This window comes from Rhineura floridana, chromosome 4, assembly GCF_030035675.1.
Source record: "Rhineura floridana isolate rRhiFlo1 chromosome 4, rRhiFlo1.hap2, whole genome shotgun sequence".
Classification (NCBI taxonomy): Eukaryota; Metazoa; Chordata; class Lepidosauria; order Squamata; family Rhineuridae; genus Rhineura; species Rhineura floridana.
Window position 1 is genome coordinate 5,850,735 of NC_084483.1, and position 16,095 is coordinate 5,866,829.

Below are 16,095 nucleotides of genomic sequence, written 5' to 3' on the forward strand. Positions count from 1 at the left end.
CTTTAGATCTCATATAACCCCTGTTTTAAAACAGCTGCATTAGTTGCCAATTCATTTCTGGGTCTAATTTAAGGTACTCATGCTAGTGTTTAAAGCGACTTGGATCCCAAATATCTGAAATACTGCCTCCTTTCCTACAGACCCTCTTGGGTGTTGAGACCAGCAGAGGGGACACTTTTGGTAGTTATGCAACCTTAATAAGCTCAGATGGTGGTGGCCTGGGAAAGGGCATTCTCTGTGGTGGCCCCTAAGTTGGGAAATCCCTCCCCATCAAGGTGCAACTTTGGTGTACTGTTTCAGGTGAATGCTGAAGATGCACCTCTTTATCCTAGCCTTGGACACCTGAGACATGTATTTTTAGGACCCACCCTATTTTGGGATTTTAGGTTGTTTTTAAATTGTTTTAATGTCATTGTTGTCATCCTCCCTGGGACCTTTGGGTGAAGGGTGGGTAATTGATAATGATATGATGATATTTGTCATTGGAGCCTTAATAAATAAGGATGTTGACTAGTACTTTAGTTTCTGCAGAGGTCAGGATATGCCCTCCTATAAGACAAATAAGGGAATACATGAAATCTACCCATATACAAAGGTATGTGGAAACTTAGCATTGTAGATAATCTCTTTGCTTGGATGTTCTTTTGTGTTGTTAGCTTTGCAAAAGCAAAATGATGTCAACATCCAGAGCACATATTGCCGTGGCAAATGCAGCGGGTCTGACTGAATGAGGGCTTCACACAGTTTTCCCCACCCCCACCCCTTCTACCATATCTTTATAGGGCTGCTCCCAATTACACCCTAGAAGCCAGAGTTTACTGTTTTGAACATTTAGAATCAGTCATGTTCAACTGCTTTACCATCATCTTGCCAATAACTCAAAGATGAATAAAATATTCCCATGGTTTTGAAACCTATGTTTTATCATACGCTAGACTAGGCTTTCTTGTTTCATCCTGGTGTGGGTTTTGCTCTCATTCTGAATAGCATTGGACTTCAATGTGATAGCACTGAATGTTTGTGACATTGGACTTGAACTGTGTCCTGAGCTGTGAAGTTGCCTAAATTGAGCTATGAGTCACACCAGTATTTTATTTATCTGTACAAATGCAACAGTGTCACCTATCAACACACTGCAGCTAAAACTGAGTCCAAATAACTCAGTATATGTGGACTGTCTCATTCAGGGCTGGCCCTTGGAAACCAGCCTGTCCCAGGCCTGCAGCATCATACTCCCCAACACCCTCTTCCCAATATAGGCCTACAGCTCCATGAGATCCATCCTTTAAGAGCCACCCACACCACAGGATAGAGACTTCACTGGGATCCTAGAGCTGCACGGAAAGCAGAGCAGCAGATAAAGGGTAGCTCCCTCTGAGCCCCTTTCATAGGCATTGCAGGGGGAAAGCCTGGGAGTAGAAGGGTCTCTTGTCCTGCACAAGCCGTACAACTTGGTAACACTGAAGCTGCGGGGCTGCCCAGAGTATACGCTGCATGACTGTTCGGGACTTGACATCCGTCTCCATCTCTGAGGCTTCTGACTTCAATGGGAGATGAATGGCAACCTATGAGTGCAGTTCTCAGGTATGCATGAGCCAGAATAGGTAGTGTGAAAAATGTATCTGTGCATGTTTAAATATACCTGAAGGTAGGGCTGGCACCACCAGGCATGACTGGGCCCTTGGGCACCAGACTGTCCTGGGCCCAGGTCATCATGCTCCCCAACATCCCCTCCTGACACAGGCAGTGCAGGCTTAAATAGGCCCGCCTGCCCCACCTACTTCCTGTGGTGCTGCAGCAGTGCACTTCTCACGCCAGCCGTCACCCAAGATGGTGGCAGGGGCATCAATCCCTTAGGGACTCCCCCACCACCATTGTGGGTGGCAGGTATGCGCAAATAGCGTGTTGATGCGGTGATGTGGGAGGTAAGTGGGGTGGGCAGGCCTATTTAAGCCCATGCCATCTCCATCAGGGGGAAGTTACCTGGGAGGGTGGCGATTCCACTCCACAACTGCAGCAGCATTGGGTCACTGGGTGTGATTTGCCCCATGACCTTATGCTGGTGCAGATCACAGAGCAGGAGTTCCACCATCCCAGCCTAAGGAGGAGCCCTTCTGGGCCACAGGGGGCATTGGCCAATGCCCGACCTGGTTGCCTGCTAGCGCCAGGTCTGCTTGAGGGTATCGAAAGCTCTTTGTACTTTGGACATAAGTCGTGCAGTGCTAAAAACCTTTCAGAGAGCGAGCGCTCCACGTGTATGCGATTGCCATTTGCCTTTTCCTTTCTCCTGGCATTACAGCAAATAATCCTAAAGGGCCTGCCCGTGAGCAGAACCGCATAAAGGTCTGCTGAGATAGAATGGATCCCCAGGGTTAGGCTTCTGTAACCTCCCACCCTCATATGCTTCCTTGACTGTATGCCCAGAATGCTACACCTAGAGGCATGTCTGTCACAATCCTGGCTTTTGCTTTTTTTTAAACTCTGCCTATCCCTAGATGGTATTTCATGTTAAGCAAGGCAATACAGGGTTCTTATGTGTAATTATAAACATCCATAAAAATAAGTGCTTTTCATCATACCTCACTAGCACCAGTGTGAGAGAGGAGCTACTCAAAGTGCAACCTGTGGATAAGCCTGAGACTTGGGCCCCATTCTCACAAACTACAAATGTGCTGATGAGCCTATCTCTGCAGGTGGAGGCTCGTGTGATGGGATGCTTCCCCCATCCCGATCCTTTCTAGAATGTTAATTTGTCAGAAAGAAAGCTAGGATAAAATCCTTCTCCCCACCCTGCCAGAATTCATGGAAGGCAGTGGGATCCTCGCAGGGCCCCAGCTTATTATGAAATGGTTCTAGGACTGGCATCACTCCTGGCAAATTTAAAAATTGTCCTTATCCCTTGTGCTAGCTGTTTCTTAAAAAGAGAGAGTTGGTAGCAGCAGTTAAAATGGTTGGGTTTGCTAAGACTCTTCTGTTGGCATGGTAACTCCAGCTGAGCTGATGGGTGAGGCATGTGATGTCATGGCAAGGAAGCGTTGTGGACTGGTGCTCTGCTGCCTGTTCCCTAAGGTTGATTTAGGTCTCCTCCACAGATGTGTGGGCAGCTGCTTGGGCCGCCTCCCTGGCCCCTCTCAGTTCAGGGGTGTGTGCATGTGTGTGTTTGGTGTTTTGACTGAGAGAGACTTAACCAGGCAACAGAATCCCTGCCTGTACCTGTCTATGAGCTCGTTGGTCTGCAATGTCTATGTGGCAACCCCTATAGATTTTTCATTGAGTTTGAATTTCACTGGACTTCTCCCCACTATGTTGTAGATTGGCCCCCTGTTGGGCCAAATGGCCTGAAATTTGAAGGAGAGATACCACTCTTGCAGTTGTCGTGGAATTTATGACTGAGTTCTTTTTGAGGAGATTTAATAATGAAGCCAAAGCCTGTTTTAAGGTTGTTTATTTAGCTAAGCGCTTAGCCAGAGTAGAGTACAGGACTCAACTCTCTTCCTCAAAATTGTGGTTAGTTACAGACAGTTATATACCTTTACCTCCGTCACAATCATGGCAACAGTTACATTGCTACAATGATGTTCTGCCCCCGTTCCATCCGTCCTCCCTCCATTCCTGCAATATCAGTGTCCTTGGCACATTTTCACTACAACAGCACTATTCTCTGTTGTCTATGTGACTCCCCTGTCTAGGGGAAATGGCAGTCAGACTTGTTCAGTATTGATCGAAATCCACTTCACAGTTTAGGATTATTTTTCTTGAATTAGGGAGGTTCACTGTTGCAGAATATGATAATCACTTGTGTAGATAAGACTACCATATAGCTACTAGATTCCAGTTGGTGCTCAGTCATGGGTGTCTTGGGTAACCTTAGGCAAGTCTGTGTTCCTGATCTGTAAAAATGAAAACAATAGTGACCTGCCTCCCTAAGGGTATGTCATGATTTCGATCAATTACCCTGAAAAACTTGCTTCTCCTTTGGAAAACTGTTTCAAGAGAACGTGTTAAATCTACTGCAGCTTTGTACCATAACCATTCCTGGCAATACAATACACACACACTCCTTTATCCTTTTCATATTTTTCTTGTACAAGTGCATGGCTTGTTTTCTCAATAAGCTTGGGGGGAGGGGTGTTGTGAGTTTTTTAAAAAAATGTATAAGGAACATATGAGTTTCAGTATATGGTTTGATCTTTCGTGGTTGTGCTATCTTCAGGTATCTTTTTCTGCAGAGTACTGCCATTCTGCTAGTGGCACGCTAGAGTTCAGATTGCACAGGCTGATTGAGAAAACTATTTGACAGAATTGATTTTATTTCATCTGTTTCCACCATCCCTTCCCTGTCTTTTCCTCTGGGACCTTTGGTGCCCTCTAACTGTGGAACCTCATGCAACCAGAGGCTGTGTGGATGCGTTGGAGTTGATACAGAGCTCAGGATTAAATGGTATAAATCTAGCACTTGCTAGAAAATGCCTAACATTTACAAGCTCAAATGCAAAACTGGCAATAACATACGTAATGATCTGAGGTGTGATCACATAAAATGCGAAAAAATACATTTTGATATGGCTATACAAATCCAGATGTATATCAGACAGAATATAACTGCTGCAGGTAGAAATTCAGCAACCCTTTTCCACTAGAACAAACAACCCCCACTGAAGTCTGTCATGGCATAGTGGACAATGTGGGAATAGTGAGGGCCTGGTTCAAATCCCACAGTAAAACTGTGTTTAACTATTTGACTTGTTTGTTGTTGAGGTTGGATTTTTTTTAATAAGTAAGCCCCCTTGGAAGAGTATTGCTCCGAAAGGCAGCTTATGCATGTTTAAATGAATATAATCCAATTTATGCTCTGCCATGAAGCTTACTGGATGGCCAACCACATATTAGTCACCTGCCCCTTCCCTTTCTCTTTTTATCTACTTATAGGGCACCTGGATACAATGGCAGTGAGTCTCCTGGCATCTAAATTTGCCCAGAGACCCCCTTTTTAGTTTTAGTATGTATGTAAATATCGGTTCTTGACAACATACTGCAGGTGGGGGGTGGGGACCAATCCACCACATACAGTGCACTGGGACCAGATCCATTGGCATCCCATCGCTCAGAGTAAGACCTAACAGTCAGAGTTTATTGTACTTATATTGCACTTTCCTTTGACTTAATAAGCTGCTCACTGCTTTGGGGCCTGCAGACCAAAAGGTGTTCTATAAATCAACCATAACATAATGCATTTCCTCTCTGGAAGTCAGCCTCTGTGGTATACGTATACATATTATGCATATATCTCTGAATACCAGTTGCTGGGAATGACAAGTGGGGCGAGTCCTGTTTGCGAATTTCATATAGGCATCTGGTTGACCACTGGTTGGCTAGATGGGCCACTGGCCTGATCTAGCAGGGCTTTTCCTATGTACTTATGTACACACACATATACCATAGTTTCTATTCATATAAATTAGCATATGCAAATTTCCATCATGGACCTATGCCCTGTGTTTTCTTTTAAGTACCTAACAAGCTCCTTGCCACAGTCTCTTAACCTGGATTGTTATAAGAATAAAATAGGACTCTCCAAACCCTGAGCTGCTTGGAGGAAGAGAAGAAAAGGAATGTGATTTTCAAAAACAAATTCCCCTTGCATGCTGAAAGTTATTTTTATAATTGTTAGATCATGGGAACTATGTCGTATGAAGTGTTAATAATGAAATTGTCCAATCCTAACCAACCTTGGCTCTTGTCATCTGCTTTTTGTCTTCCTCCTGTACAGGCAACTTTGCAAAGAATTTACAGATCTCTTGGCCCAGGACAGGACACCCATTGGCAATAGCAGGCCCAGCCCCATTTTGGAACCAGGGATTCAGAGCTGTTTGACTCACTTCAGCCTCATCACCCATGGCTTTGGGTCCCCAGCCATATGTGCGGCCCTGACTGCTCTCCAGAACTACCTGACTGAAGCTCTCAAAGGCATGGACAAGATGTTCTTGAACAACAACTCTGCTAACAGGCACACTTCTGGGGAAGGACCAGGTAGTAAAACTGGAGACAAGGAAGAGAAGCACAGAAAATGAAAAAAAAAAAAAGGAAGCTAATGAAATTAGGGGAAAAATAAATAAAAGGAAAAGCAGAGAGAGAAATCTTTAAAAAAACATCTTAATTTTAGCTTTAAAATATTGGATTGGGCTTTGGAAGAATTATACTAGTTAGGTCACACCCACAAATAATTTTTTTTATAAAAGGAAATAAGGTCAGAGGCGCACAATGGAAACAGGAACGGTGGCTCAGTGGCTTTTACAAAGAACTTTTGAAGATAACTTCAAGGAATTTTCACTTCTGTCCTCCTGCAATCCTTTTGTTATGATTTGGGAGCGGGGGAATGAAAAATGACAATAATAGGTAAAAGCAATGAATAACTTATTGGAATAATGATTTTGATAATGTTGATACGTTGGCCGAGATACATAGGCTGCTTCTGTATTGTTGTTTTTTTAAAAATGTCTATTTAAAGTAGAAAAAGCAAAAACCTTCAAAGGGATAGATTTGTTTTATATTGGACTGTCCCATTCAGAGCAAAATTTCCTGCTCAGACCAACTGCAGCCCCCTAATTTGTGTGGCATCTTGCCATTGCCGCTCTGTGTCATCAGATTAACTAGGCCTAAGCCTTACCAGTAGTCTCTGGCTTATAGATTTCTTCACAGTGGATGTGGGCGGGGAGGGCAGGGCAGAATGAGAGAAAATAAACCTACTCTGCTCTATGGGTCTATCTAGACTAGAAACCATTATGGTAAAACCTAAGGCACTCTGAATGTATAGCTAACAGGTTCATGCTGTAAAAGAGTTCAAACCTAAGACTACATATAAGACTAAATGTTAGCTAACAAGGCAATTATTGAGTGTCCCTATTTCACTACAGGCTAGTTGCTTATATTTCCAAGTTTACTGCCACTTGCAAGTTTCACTGGCTGTGAAGGATGTGTAAAGTTTCCATGTAAGATCCAGTGACATACTGGTAATAAGGCTGTGAACTACCTTAGATTCAGCCATTGACATCCAGCATAACATCTGTCTTTCATGGAGAACATACATGTGAAAAAGTGTTATACAGGAATGCAAAAGCTCTGAACAGAAGAGAGGATGGCTACTAAATTCTCCTGCTTGTGGATAGATCTTTTAAAAACCGACAACATGCGTTTTGCATTCAGATATAACTCTTGTGCATTCTTTTTTTCATGGAACTCATATGCCACATCAGAACTGGCTCTGTGTTTGAAATCAGTATGACCTATTTCCAGGCCAGCTGTTGCAACCTGACAGTTCCTTATAGCTGCAGGATTTTGGATGTACACACGGATCTCTCCCACTTGCAAGAGTTTCCTGTGCATTGCAATGAAAACACCTGTCTCATTGGAGGGGATAGATCAGTGTGCCCCGAGAAATATGCACATGGATGTGTGCCACTGAATTGAACAGGAGCTTCTTGTGTGCTTTCAAGTGCAGATGACTGGCTCTTCTAAGACTGGGGACAATGTGCTTAAGACTGAGGTGCCAGTCTGCTAATTCTTATTCTGAATGGATATTGCCTGATTCTCAAGAATTCAGTTCTCTGTCTTTAATATGTCTCAGACTGCACTCAGTTTTTAAAAAAGAAATGTTAGTAACAGGAATGTCTTGATGAGTATGTGATTTTCTTCTGAGGAGTATGTACCCTTTTTATTTTCTTCTGTTTCCCAAAGCTTTGCCCGCTTGGCTTATGAGCTTCTTCAAAGAGGACTAGACTCCCTACACATTTCATCAGGTACAGAGATGAAAATCCACAATTCTGACACTTTTCCTTTCAAATCAAAGCCAGTTGTTTTGGAATTCTGCAGATGTACTTCTTTAAAGAAGCTCAAAGGAAATAGATTAAGCAAGGCCAAGGTAACTGAATGGGTGATGTCATATTGAGAGGCAAATGCTAATTTCTCCAATATAGAGAAATGTTTTGGGGAGGGCCAATAGTATTTGATACACAGAATAAAGCAGGCTTGCTAAGTGTGTTCCCTGTTTAGAGGAGAAGGATGGGCCTGAAGGTAAAGAGGATTGTTGTGCATTTCTAATAGCTCATTTTAAGGAAATCTGTTTTCCCCAGATTATTAAAGGAATTTTGCAGTTCTTGATTTAGAAAACAAACAGCATGCCTTGGGATGGGGGAATCAACCACCTTCCAATCATTTGCAGAAATTTAAGTGCATTCCAGTATATTTTATCAATGTGGTTTTAAAATGCTTTTTTATTTCCTTGTTTGGATACCTACTAAAACAATGCTTTGGTGCAAGAAGATGAATTTCACCTTGCATGTTATCAGCTTGGAAATAGGTTGTTGACTTGACAATGGCTATAGAGTTTCATGCATTTTGAAAAATCATTTCCCTTTTGTCACAACAGCTTATGTCTATACATCATTTTGGCGTAACATACTGAATGCATTCTAGAAAATGAGAATAGGATAAAGATGTCTTATGCCTGCCACCTTGATCCTAAGCACATTAAGTGGTTGTAAATTCCATTAATTTTGGAGGAACTTAATTTCACTAAGAGAATACTGATGGCTAGGGTCTATCTCTTTCACTGGGGTAAAGTTTTCTATTCAGATTCAGTTTTCAAAAGCAATTTGAGTCCTTGCAGTTTTGAATTGAAAAAAAATTGTAAGATTTCTTCTGCACAGTGCAAACTCTGACAGTATAAGAAGTTGTCAGTGTCACAGCTGAAGTGACTACACAGTTCTGTTTCACCATGTGTATAAATATTCAACATACAGCGAAGATGTAGCCAACTGGAGTTTCCTAAAGGCATATACATGCGGTGAAATACACATCTGCAAGTGCTTCATACATGAAGAAGTACATTCTTAATCCATAGCCTGTCATTACTGTGTTCCAAACAGTACAGTACAGTACACAATTTAGGCGCTAAATTATGTATTGTGTATTTTAGAACTGGTCCCTAAAATCCCTTATTTCCAACCTATCTAAACCACAATGTACTTGAAATTAAGCCAGTGCTTTCAGATTGGATATTTCTACCTGTACTGTGAAGTAAGCTGTGTGTTGTCATTTTTAATGAGGCATATTCAGAAGGTGATTAATCTGGAGTATACTGGATGTGATCAAATTAAGTCTACAATTCTGAGTGTATTATTTAGGCAGCAAGTTTTAACAAAATCAGTGAAACTTCCAAGAGTTCTCTTTACTTTGGTCTAAACACAAGTATTTCAGTTCAGCTGAGGATGAAGCTTTACACTCTGATCCTAAATGCATATCTGTATGCATCTAAATTCTGTTGCCAAGATATGGTGCTAGTCTCCAAGCCACTAATTTTAGAAAACTGGAGAATCAAGCATAAGTTTAAATTCACTCCTGTTGAAATCAATGGGATTTAAATGTGCTTAACTTTGGCTATACCACACCCCATAATTTTTGCCTCCTATATTTCTGAAATCTCACATCCTGTTTGTGTAGTTTGTTTAATCTAACATCCAAAATAAGTAAATGCACCTTTATTTTCAATGTTACCCTAAGGGCTGCTTTTGAGGGGCTTGAAGATATCTGCAATAGTAATTAATCCTTTCCCCAACCCATATTTGTTAGCTCTGAATCAAGATGTTATCTTGGAGTAGTTTATAAATGTACCAGAATCATCTATATGTATCACAAGAATAATTTACTACTTTTCAACCCATTAATCTGAGTATGCCTTGCTCAATAAAGAACCCAAACTGGCTAGCCTTAACATTAGAAAGGCCCTCTGAAGAAATATTCCAGAGACTAAAATAAAAATGTTTAGGTCCAGGATAGCTAACATCACTCAACTGAGGAAAACATCATGGCACAAAAAGAGGGGAAGATCTACAAAAATAGTCAGGAGATACCTGGTCCTAATTGTAAATACAACAATAAGAATATCTGGGGGACCAAATCTTTCTAGTTTATTACACTGCAGACATGCCCACCTTTCAAACTTAAATTTGCTAACTTTATGGGCAACAACACAAAGGAACACTATAACAGATATTGGACAGAAGCTTTGGCTGTCTTCAAAACTCATTATTTGCTAGTTTTTTTTTTTTAAAGGGCAATCAATTTGGGTTAAACGGACTTTAAAATGTAGGTTTGGGGGTTGCCAATGTGGTGTCCTCCATATGTTGGATTCAACTCACATCAGCCCTGGCCATCTTGACTGGCTAATTTGATTAAAACACATCATTGTGGTGTTGTGAAACAAAAACAAATCTTAAGGTGATCCTGCCTCCTTTCATTTGTCAATCTGCTTTTACAAATTCTTCCTTGGCAGGCCACTAAAGTTGAGATTAGAATCCTAAGGCCATGCAGCAATATGCAAAAACTGACTGAAAGCCAGTTGAGGTTGCCAGTGTGGTGCCTGTGGGCACAAAAATGCCCTTAAGGACATTCCATGGCATCCACAAAGCTTCTGAGGCCCCTTCTCCTCTCACTGCCGTCTTTGTTGTGAGGTGGCAATGGTGACTGCCTTCCCCTCCCTTGAAAAGTCTGTAGGACTGAAGGAGGAATTTAGAAGAATGATGCTCTGTGTACATTCTGAGGCTCATATAAACATGTAAGAGATAGCAGAGCAACCAAGAGGCTAGGAAGAAAAGAGGAGCAATTTGGGGGACTGGGGAAGAAAAGCAGAGTAATCGGGGAGAAAGTGGGTACCAAAAGGAGTTGGGAGAGACAAGGAACCCCTTAAAATGACCATCAAATCATAGGTCACCTCTGTATCCACAGATATGTTCTGGGATGTGTTGGTGGTTTTGTTGGCATCCTGTGTAAAACAAAATGAAAGATATCTGTCAGGATCTGTGCCTTGGATCCATTTTTTTTACTCCTGGCAACCACCAAATCCATGTGTTTTTTTCTGTGTGGTCTACCATTGTAATCTTTCACTTGATGGTGTTTTGGGGGGTCCCTGTGTAAAATCATGCAAATTCAAAAGGTTTTGCTTTAATTCTACTGGATCCAGCTTTTATTCAGGCCCATTGGAAAAGCGAAAATGTGTACACACACATATGCACACACTCTCTGTCTGCGGGGAGAGAAACTGAGCCGGGGAGGAAAGAAGATAAGCAGACAGAGAGGGTGGGGCCCACAGCACTCTCTTAAAATTCCAAATGTGCCTGTGGACCCCAAAGGCTTGGTGATGTCTCTCCATAGGACATAGGAAGTTGCCTTATACCAAGTCAGACCATTGGTCCATTGAAGTCAGTATTGTCTACATCAGTTTTCCACAACTTAGTGCCCTCTGGATGTTGTTGAACTATAATTCAGTCACCCCTGATCATTAGCCATCCTGGCTGAGGTTGATGGAAATTGTAGTCCAACAATGTTTGGAGGACCCCAGGTTGGGTGAAGCTGATCTATACTGACTGGTATCTCCAGGGTTTCAGACAGGATTCTTTCCCAATCCTACCTGGAGATGGCTGGGATTGAACCTGGGACTTTTTGTATGCAAACTATGTGCACTATCACATAGCTACACAACCCTCCCCTACACTTTATGACTTGTATTAGTTGTCCAGTAGCTTTATCCTTTATTTCCCAGTTATATACTCAGGGTCTCTGTTACTGATAATCTGACTCCTCTGCTACTAAAATGGATGTATGTTGATTCTTTTCAAAGAAACCACTTCCATCCAGTTTCAGAGGTACCTTGTGCCTATGTGGAAAGTTCACATGGTACCAGGGATTTAAAGGGTAACGTTATTATGCCCCCAGCTGAAGGACCTTGCCTGTTCCTGGTGCCGCATTTTAAAATGATGATCAACCACATATTTTTAGGAATAATAGCTGCCATCTTAAACTCATTCATGAATAAATTCCATTGTCTAAATGAGATTTATTCATGGATAAGCAAAAATGTTTGGTACATCTTTTTAAAAAATACAGTATGCCTCATGAAGTGATTTCAGCACCTCCAATCTCTGCCAACCAAGTGATACCTAAGCACTGCCTTTGCAGTTCTCCTGGTATCCTTCGGGCCACCTAAAAGGTGTTGCATGGCATTGCCATTCCTTGGGTATTGCTTCAAGAGATGTGCTATACCATTTGGGCATCCCCACAGACTGCAGCTATGGCATCTAGAGGCGGTGGAGCATAAGAATCTGAATATTTTTGTTTTAGAGTAGAGAACCTAACGCTATCACCATAAACAGTCAAGGTCCATCAAAATTTGAAGTCCTAGACAAGGATTCCAACTGAGGACGGGGAAAAACCCAAAACAGTCTGGCCTGCTTGTGTACATTTAACAGCCACTTTGTATGCAGGAATGAGTAGAATAGTGTGACAATGAAATGTATCAGTCATTAATTGTTGCATTGTAAGTTGCTACTTGCATAGCTGCAAGGGCTGGTTCAAAAGCTATTAACCCTAGTCCTGAATAGCGATTCCTACTTAAAAGTAGTGGATTTAAAAGCTATGAGAGATACACACACATATAAACATACACACTTTTTTTGGATGACAGCAGCTTGCTAAACTTGTTTCCAACTTTTTAATGGCAGAGCTCCTTTGCCTGCTGTATGATGGAAAGCCAGCAAGTGAAGCTGATGTGGAGATAGTGCTTTGCCTGCTCCATGCTCGTTAATGCTCCATGCTCATTAATGGGGATTTAAAGGAAGTGCAGGGAGAGCTGACCCGGTAATCCCTCTTAAAATTTCATTTTTATTTAGGGCCTGTTTGCATCACATTTTAAAGTGTACATTTAAGATTTTAAAGAAGTATGCCCCTCATTGGAGAGCCAGAGCCAGGCTTGGCTGCAACGTTATACAGGGCTACTCAGAAGTTAGCCACGTTGAGGTCAGTGGGACTTAATTCCAGGTGAACATTCATAAGACTGCAGCCTAAATTACCAGGCATTTTCCACATCCTTTTTTACATTCCTTATATTTCATACATCTGATGCAGTGAAATCTAGTGCATGAAAGCTCATGCCATAATAAACGTGCTAGTCCTTAAAGTGCCACAAGATTATTTGTTGTTGCAACTCAACAAGGGATCCTTTTCCTGTCATTGCTGGGGAAAGCTGTGCTATTATACGTGGTTTTGCTAGTTACACAGCTGTTAAAAGGACAGACATTCAACCCATACTAGAGGAGCAACACTGGTGACTACGAGTGGGTTTTGCCCCATTATCAGATTGGAAGCAAATGGGTTAATTCTACTTTGTAAAAAGTTAAAATAATGTGCGCCCTGTTAAGCAATGAGGAGCGAGGTTCTGCTTTTACATCTGACCTTAAAGCACCTTTTGTTTGAAAGGGAATCACAGTGACTTAGTTTCAATGAAGCTTTCTTTCAAGGTTATGTGTTTAGGACCATGGTGTGTTTGTTGGTAGACAAGAGTGCAATAATCCTGATTTTACTAATCAAATGACATATTACACACAGACACACGTAATTTCCTACCACCACCAAGAAAAGACAAAGCAGTTATCTTACGGGGGAGGGAGAGAACAACAACAAAAAAAGGGACCATTTAACCCTTTCCTCTCAGGACATTTTCTCACTCAAAATCCCCCCCCCAGCTGTCCCTCCTCATAAGGTAGGGCCCTTTCTTAGATAGGGAAAGAAGTCCGAGAAGTAATGACTTGACTGAAGGCCAGCCACATTGAGTCCAGGCTGAGAAATGGGTTGAACCTTTTCAACTCCTTTCTCCTGTTATTCATGCAGCTTTGCGGCAGCTTTCATTAACATTCCTCTAGTACAGTCTTCCCCAACCTGGTGCCCTCCTGATGTTTTGGACGACAATGCTGGGTTAGCACAGCCTGGGCTGGTGGAAGCTGAAGTCCAAAACATCTGGAGGGGAAAGGCTGCTCTAGTAGGAGAGGCCTTAAAAATAATTATTGGAGAAACAAAAAACTCAATATAGTGGGTGAAGTGTATATACCCTCAACTCAGCCATTTCCCCCTTTAGGAACAGCAACAAGAGCAGCCACGCAAATATCAGTTCCACACTCATTCCTTTTTGCCTCATTATCAGATTAAGGCTGCAGTGTATAGGATTGCAACTTAACATCTGACTAAAGGTATGGGGCTGGACTTTTAGCTGATTGCTTTAGGATGGTTACATGACTATTTGGCCAAGCCACACCACCCCCTCAATCCACCAACAATATAGCTGTCTCAAGACACCTCTATGTCTCTAATCAGAGACTATTTTTCTCTTCTGAGTCATAATGAAATTAATTTGTATTCTTTTTTGGAGTGAGTGTCTTGAAACCTTATTATTGAATCAATACATGTACATAGTTTTTTTTTTAAAAAAAACAACAACGAGGCCATCAGCACTGAATGCCCTTTTCTGAGGTACAGCTCTGATTAAGATTAATCTACTCCTTTTAATATTTCAGTATCTGCAATTAATAAATTAATGTTTTAATTGCATTAATGAATGCTCTGGGCCCTGTTTCTAAAATATTATTTACTGGTTAGATGTTTGGTTGATCTTTACTGATACCAGTGCAGAATACCAAAATTATATCATGTTAGTGTTTAAAAAAATGTTTAAAATGAACAATCACTGTGACTTGGGGAGAGGACTGTGGATGGCTGAAGACAGCCTCCATAGTATAACCCTTTGTATGCCAATGTGTCTACCGCCAATCAATTAAGCGCATTATGTGAAAGTAAATCCTGTTGCATTCAATGGAGTGCACTTTTCAGTAATGAGTTTTAAGAAGCTAAAATAACAAGGCAAATAGATATACAGAAAATAGGAGTGTAAAATCAATAGTATCTCCTTTCTATGCCAAAACGGAGTCCTTTATTTAAATCAAAGCAAAGCCAACACCTACTCTTCTTGAATAGTCTTTCCATAATGATGAGAAAACATCAATTTTAGTGACTCTTCCAGAAAAGAAGGGGGGGACGGGACAAACATGAGAGGCATTCAGTGATGAGTTTGTATATATTTATTTATGCTTAATTTAACGGGATTGTGTAAATATGGCGAGCAAGTAGTTTTGGGGTTATTTATCTGTGACTATACCTCTGTGAATGGGTGGGAATTTAAAGCAAGACAAAAAAACCAAAAAGACAAAAAAAATGACAAACGCTTGACTCTAGATAGTACCCAATCTGATTCCCCCCCCTGTTCTTTATAGACAAGCTGTTATGGTAATGGGTAGAAATTGGTTTCTTGTCCAGTGATGACCTGATTTACATAAATAATAATAAGAATTTTAAAAAGATTGTTGTGTTTTGTTGTATTTTCCTCTTCAGATTTTTTCTCTTTTTAAAAAAAAATTTTTTTGTGCTGCTTCACTTCTGAAGACGGATTTACGTCTGCAGCCAAGACAAGTCTTTTCTTTCCCATTCTGGGCTTTGGGAAATTCAGGACCTGGTTCTACAGTGAAAAGAAATAAACGTTACTTCTCCGAAGTGCTGGCCGTTTGATTGTGTCTGACTGACTCTCCGAAGTGGTTTACAGCCCTCTTCCGCCTCCCTCCCTCCCAATAAACCACACGTCCTGCTAACCAGATCTTTTGCTTCATTTGCCTGCCAAGCGTAGCGTAGGCTGGTAGGCGGTTCGGGCGCGCTTTGCTTGCAGAATCCAAGCGGCAACGTTTGTCCTGGCTCCGAGCTCGGCCTTGGCTAGAGCGTCTCACCCCCAGCGCGGCCGCCTTAGGCTAATAAGGGGAATTCAAGCTCGCTGTCGCCCCAAGCGTTGGCACTTGCAAGCATTTTATTGAAGAGGACTGGCCTCTTGATCCTTTCAGGAAGGGCAGCAGAGACGGACCAGACTGGGAAGGCGAGCTTTTAAACCCACACGCACACCCTCCGACTCTGGGAAGAAGGAACTGTTAGGAATTGCAGCCCTAAGGCCAGTAGTGTAGTGGCAAATTCAGAAGTGCAGGGTCCCTTCGTGGTAGTCACAGCCATGCTCCCTACTTTTTTTTTTGCTGCTGGGTTAAGAATGAGATCCTTTTTAAACCTTTCACAGCAACATATATCCCTAGGAGCCAATAAGCATGAAAGGGGAGAGTGTTAGCTGCCGAGAATTCTCAATGGCTGACTTGCCTCTCATTCTGATTGGCTCCAGTTAGC

General features: G+C 41.8%; 1 protein-coding gene across 8 annotated transcripts in view; it reads left to right on the forward strand.

Moving 5' to 3' along the window:
• The window catches only part of TFAP2B (transcription factor AP-2 beta), a 74,006-nt gene extending 58,544 nt beyond the window's left edge, over positions 1-15,462 (forward strand). For 3 of the 8 annotated variants that reach the window (XM_061622299.1, XM_061622303.1, XM_061622305.1), the window contains one exon: positions 5,771-15,264. In XM_061622299.1, coding sequence (XP_061478283.1) covers positions 5,771-6,071 — 301 coding nt within the window. In that variant the 3' untranslated portion in view covers positions 6,072-15,264. The other 5 variants (XM_061622300.1, XM_061622306.1, XM_061622301.1 and 2 more) reach the window with 4 other exon arrangements.
• The last annotated feature ends 633 nt before the right edge of the window (positions 15,463-16,095 follow it).